This window comes from Volvox carteri (genome assembly GCF_000143455.1).
Source record: "Volvox carteri f. nagariensis unplaced genomic scaffold VOLCAscaffold_41, whole genome shotgun sequence".
NCBI lineage: Eukaryota > Viridiplantae > Chlorophyta > Chlorophyceae > Chlamydomonadales > Volvocaceae > Volvox > Volvox carteri.
Window position 1 is genome coordinate 284,593 of NW_003307584.1, and position 5,828 is coordinate 290,420.

The 5,828-nt window shown below is 53.7% G+C and overlaps 1 protein-coding gene across 1 annotated transcript in view; it reads right to left on the minus strand.

Moving 5' to 3' along the window:
• The window catches only part of VOLCADRAFT_121275 (uncharacterized protein), a gene marked incomplete at its 5' end in the record, with an annotated part of 9,159 nt that overhangs the window by 2,328 nt on the left and 1,003 nt on the right, over nucleotides 1-5,828 (minus strand). Inside the window, 9 exons of the mRNA XM_002954227.1 lie at nucleotides 413-467; nucleotides 932-976; nucleotides 1,523-1,599; nucleotides 1,971-2,091; nucleotides 2,177-2,225; nucleotides 2,728-3,104; nucleotides 3,273-3,359; nucleotides 4,112-4,186; nucleotides 5,590-5,646. Of these exons, the coding sequence (XP_002954273.1) occupies nucleotides 413-467; nucleotides 932-976; nucleotides 1,523-1,599; nucleotides 1,971-2,091; nucleotides 2,177-2,225; nucleotides 2,728-3,104; nucleotides 3,273-3,359; nucleotides 4,112-4,186; nucleotides 5,590-5,646 (943 nt within the window). The remainder of the gene's footprint in view (nucleotides 1-412; nucleotides 468-931; nucleotides 977-1,522; nucleotides 1,600-1,970; nucleotides 2,092-2,176; nucleotides 2,226-2,727; nucleotides 3,105-3,272; nucleotides 3,360-4,111; nucleotides 4,187-5,589; nucleotides 5,647-5,828) is intronic.

Sequence of the window (5,828 nt, forward strand, 5' to 3'; positions counted from 1 at the left end):
GATGGTGGGGGTGGGGGTGGGGGTGGGAAGGGAAGAGGAGGCAGGGATGGGGGGAGACGAAAGTGCCTTTCTGTCTCTTGTCTGTCTGTCTGTCTGTCTGTCTGTCTGTCTGTCTGTGTCTGTCTGTCTGTCTGTCTGTGTCTGTCTGTGTCTGTCTGTGTCTGTCTGTGTCTGTCTGTGTCTGTCTGTGTCTGTCTGTCTGTCTGTCTGTGTCTGTCTGTGTCTGGTGTATGTATGCATAGCTGGATATAAGCATGAAGACCGAGGAGGCCGTTTACCGAGGAGTACGAGGCCTGGTGCGAAGGATGTGCCCAAACCGGTCCGACAACCCCAAACTCGAGCAATCCTCGTAATGCACCCCCTAAGCCCCGGGCAACAACCATAACCAACTGGCCAACCAACAACCCAACTACCTGACGTGTCCGCACGAAGATGATCCCGTGGAAGTTCGGTTTATTCCGGTAGCGCTACCGGGGGGCCGGCGGTTGGAGTACGACGATGATGACAGATGCGGGACAGATGTTCCAAGGTGGTGGGGGCCGGGTGGGCGTGTTTAGGGTATGTACGACAGTGGGCAGCGTGAAGGGAGAGAGATCCGGTCGGCGTACGGCGACCCGGTCGCCGCCCTCCGTACAACTGGGTGACCGGTACGGCATTCTATAGCATATGCCTTCGCTAGCGGGAACATAATAATGATAACAATGATGATAATAATAATAATATAGTAATCATGAAATTTTTAATAAAAGTTAATAACAATCTTCGTGTTAGTAGTAATAATAATAATAATGATAATAATAATGATAATAATAATGATAATAATGATAATAATAATAATAATAATAATAATAATAATAATAATAATAATAATAATAATAATAATAATAATAATAATAATAATAATAATAATAATAATGATGTGCTGCCACACCTGCAGGTACTCCATGAGCGCCCAAAACTTGGGGAACGTATCCTCCTGAATTGGCGGAGTATTAGGGGTGCAAGGGGGGGGGTACATAGGGGCGGGGGAGAAAGACGAACCACACACGAGGGGGCGGGGGCGGGGGCGGGGGCGGGGGCGGGGGCGGGGGCGGGGGCGGGGGCGGGGGAGGGGGCGGGGGAGGGGGGGGGTCAGACGCGTTCACACGAGTGCACTTAATCATCAAGTGCCTATAGTTGTAAGCCCAGTAGGTCAGATGGGTCACAACAAAATCTCAAATTTCAAATTCACAATGGTAGTCGGGTTGACAAATGACAACCTAGCGTTTCCGTACATCTGTACGAATGTACGACCAGGTCTGCATAGCAGTTCCCCAGCTACCTCTGGGGGCCCCCCGGGCAGCTGGCCCTTTTTTTGGCCCTGCTAATACTGGGGAGGGGTCGAGGACGGCACAGGAAGGCACAGACAGGACAATGTGAATAATTGGAAAATATATGAAATGCTAAGTACCGATGCACCGACTCCACCGTCGCCGTATCCCTTCTTCCGTACATGCACATGCACACATACACACACACGCACCTCCCACACCGCCATAACCCTCAGTCCGCTCTCCCCCCAGCAACGCAAGCAACAAGTCCCCCCCTTTCGCTCACCTTCTACGGTATCAGTAGCAGTAGCAGTAGCAGTAGCAGTAGCAGCAGTAACAGCGATAGCAGCGGCAGCAACAGTAGCAACGTAGCAGCAGTAGCAGCATTAATGGGTGAGGTAGGACTCGTTGAGGGTGTTGAGAAAGGAGGGGGATGGGAATGATGCTACCCTCCCCGGTGTGTATTTGACCTCCCCCCTTCCCTCCCTCTTCCCCCCTTTCGCCCTTAAAAAAGGGGTCGCCCCCTCCCCCAAATACCCGCAACCGACCCCCTTACGGATATCGCCCAGGCAGCTTTCACCACTACAACACAAACACAAACACAGACACGTTATATACATACTGAGCCACACAGCTCAGACCGCGCAAATAAGCCCGCACCTTTGCCTCCTCCCTTCCCCCCCAAACCCACAACCCCCAGCCGGAGCACCTTGAGCTCTCCAGACACGAAGCAGCTGCCCAGAAAGTCCTCTTTCAGCAACACCTGGTGACATGGACCAGTCTGGGGGGTCGAGGGGTCACGGGGGGAAGAAGGGTAATTGTCCGTACGACAGCTCGCCGTACCGTCGTACGCCTGTAGATCTTACCAGCAGGTCCTTCAACAACTTGGAAACTCGGAGGTAGACATCACGGCAGCTGCGGGTGACGAGGGGTTTGGGGGGTTGGGGGGGGTGGGGGGGGTTGGGGGGAAAAGACGAACCACGAACGAGTGAAGCTAGCTGCCAAGGAAAGAGTGTACAAGAAGCAGAACTGACCAAAGGGGGGAGCATAAACAACAAACACGCAAACCGTGGTGGTTTGGGAGAAGGGGGAAGAAGTAGGGGAGAGCTATAACCCCCTTCCTGGAGGGGGGGGGAGGGGGAAGCTGGAGAATGAGGGAGATCCCTTTGTGAAGCACAGCAACAAAGGGGAAAACCGATTGCGGTACGGCAACAGTAGTACGGCCAATGCCGATACACATCGAGGACATCGCTGCGCATCTTCTTCAGCGGGATGCCGTACGAGCGCGGGGGGTGAAGTACGTTAGTGTGTCGATCGATACCCCGACTGACCCATCCACGACCTCCCAAAGAACCCAACCCAACAAAACACAAACTCGCCTCGATGCGATATGTCGTACGAGTGAGCCTACATCTACCTGTTTGCTGTCGCTGTGGAGCCAGTCGCCGCGGGGCCCCTCAACGCTGCCGTCCTGCGGTCGTACACCGTCGGCAGCGCCGCCGCCGCCGCTTCCAGGGAGGACAGCATCTGTGGCATGACGCTGCCGCCAGCGGCGGCTGTGGAAGCGCCTTTAAAGCTGGAGGTGGCAGCGGCCGCCGCCGCCGCCGCCGCCGCCTCAAACATTGCCGTACGCAACTCGCTGGCGGGGTGGGCAAGCGGCACTTGGCGGCCGCCGCCATCGTTTATTCCGATGCCACCGTGGGCTTCGACCTCACCCTGGCAAAGTACGACAGCTTTTCGGCCGAGGAATGGCAAGGCGCCTTCGAAGCCCGCGTCCTCCACTAGCTCGATGGCCTGAGGGTGCCGTACCGCATCAGTACGTGATATCATATACGGGTCGTACAGGGTACAGGACGACCAAAAGCGGGAAAAGACAAGAAGGCCGTACAAATGATTACGACGACGATGACGATAAAAACGACGATAATAACAATTTAAAGATTCCTCTCTGCTTTCCCCTACCTTTCTAAGGACGTCCAGAAATCGGCAAATGAGATCCAGATTTGGACATCTATATTTATCAGCGACTTCGCGACCCTTCGACAGCCACTGCAGGGGGAAGAGGAGGGACAGGGAAGGATCATTTATTTTATTAATTATTGTTTATTTATGTAGTTATTTATAAAGTAATATATATATATATATTTATTTATTTACGATACACATACACGTATTATGATTATTATATTGATGATGATGACAATGATGGCGATGATGATGACGCAGGAGTGCGCAGAAGCAAAGGGGTCATCAGTCCAGTTTCCTGGGGCCCTCCGGGGCAGCGAAAGGGGGCCAGGGAGAGATCCGGAAGCAGAGGCGGGTCGCGTGGTGGTTGTGTTGGGAGGGGGAGGGGGAGGGGTGAAAAGACTCTCGCACCTCCTAACCATTTCCACCTAAAATACGCACACGCACACGCGTACATACATACATACAGCAAAAGCAGGCGGCTGGCAGAGGTTAAGTTGTCTGGGTTCAAATCCGCCTGCCGACCCCTCGGGTGTTTGAGGGGTGTTGAATTGGGGGGTGGGCCCCCATCTTGTGGACGGTGTAGGACGTGATTATATCAACTTGCGAGCTGATCAGGAACTAAGTTGAGGCGCCGTTGATCCGCTAGATTTGGTTGGATGCTGGTGGTGAGTTGCCGAACTCAAAGAGTACATTCTGAAGTCGGATGGGGTGAATGGATTATGGTGCCCCTCTAGCAGGGGAGAGCAGGGAACTGCCTCCAAGGGAAAGAGGGCCGCTGATGAACCTATACCACCCTGTAACAACATACATACATACAGCACCCCCCTGCGTACCTGTCCAAGCGGGTCGAGCCGCGTCACCAAATACTTGGAGTTGGAGGCGCTGTTCTCCACGGCGGCGATAAGGGCCTCGAGGGGAATATTTTGCGGGGTGGGGCGGGGCGGGGTGGGGTGGGGTGGGGTGGGGTGGGGTGGGGCGGGGTGGGGTGGGGCGGGGTGGGGTGGGGCGGGGCGGGGTGGGAGTGGGGTAGTGTAAGATGAGGACGATACGATGTGTGTGTGTGGGAGGGGAATGGAGGGGGAGGGTCAGTGTGTTTAGGAAACGGGGGAAGGACCCCTCCCAAACCCCCGGGTGGGGTGATGGAACCGGTTAGCGGGCAGCAGCTCAGAATATACGACACGAAACCCACAGCAGCAGCGAGGGGGTGTACAGTCATCATGCAAGGCATACGCACATACATACATATGTACAGATATACACACGCACGCGCGGCCTGCCATTTGCAGCTCGTGCTTCTCCTTTGTGGCAACGCTCCCCACCGCTTGGACCGTACGTAGGGCCTCGTCTGCCCATGTACGACAAGTACGACAACGAGGAAGGGCGCAAGGTAGAATGGTATCAGGTAAATTACAAACACGACGGTGATGGTGATAGTGATGGTGATGGTGATGGTGATGGTGATGATGATGATGATGATTGTGATGATTGTGATGATGATGATGATGATTGTGGTGGTGGTGGTGGTGGCGGGTGGTCAAGGGGGTGATGGCGGTGGTAGGAAGGCCGGAGGGGAAAGACGAACCACGAACGAGTGAAGCTGCTGCCAGGGCAAGAGTGTACCAGGAGTAGAACTGACTAAGAGGCGTTCTTGAAGGCGGCGACCTCGGGATGACGTAGTGAAGAAACTACCTACCTAGCCGCCAGGACTAAAAAAGCGCGGAAAAAGCAGTAATGCCAAGCCGTAAAGTAGTAAAGGTAGGTGTAGAGGCTGCGGAAAAGTAGTAAAGAACTGCTGACGTGAAGCTGAAAATAAGTTTGCCGCTGGCCTGCCGGCGGCATTGACGGTTTGGTGGGAACTGGCTGATTAGCGGGGTTGGGGTTTTCCCTCCCCCCTTTCCCCCTGGGAATCACCCTCCCCCCCCCAAAACACACACACGCGCACGCACACGCACGTACACAACCCCATTGAGCAACCCTACTTACAAACCTCGAGCGCCGCCGTCAGAGCAAACTCCTGCGGCCGGAACAGCAGGCAGCCTTTTTAGCAGTTATAGCAGAACTACATACATACGTAAATATATACATACTGTTGCTGTTGTCCAGGTTCGTTAACGGGCCCGTTCGCTCAAAAAAAGTCACTAATTATGTGAATCTGATCTTTTTTGTAAAATTGCTCCCATAATTCCAATTTTCGGCCCCATTTCTCCGCTACCACCAACTGGTGTACCGTTACTGAAATACGCGCAATAAAACCAAACCACTGGTGTAGTACGTGCCGTACAATTTTATTGCTCCGCTCCGAAACCCTTACCTGTAGCATCGTGATGATGTCCCTGTCCACAGACCGCATGGCGACTCGCATCTCAATCTGCGACCAACCGAAAACAGCAACGAAATCATCATCACCATCATCATTAATATCATCATTGATATCATGATTATCGCCTTCATTTACATTAACAACAACAACGGGGACCGAAGAAGCAGACGGACCAGAAGTTGGTGACAGATGTAGGAGCCCCCCCTTCTCAACCCCCCCCCCTTCCCCCT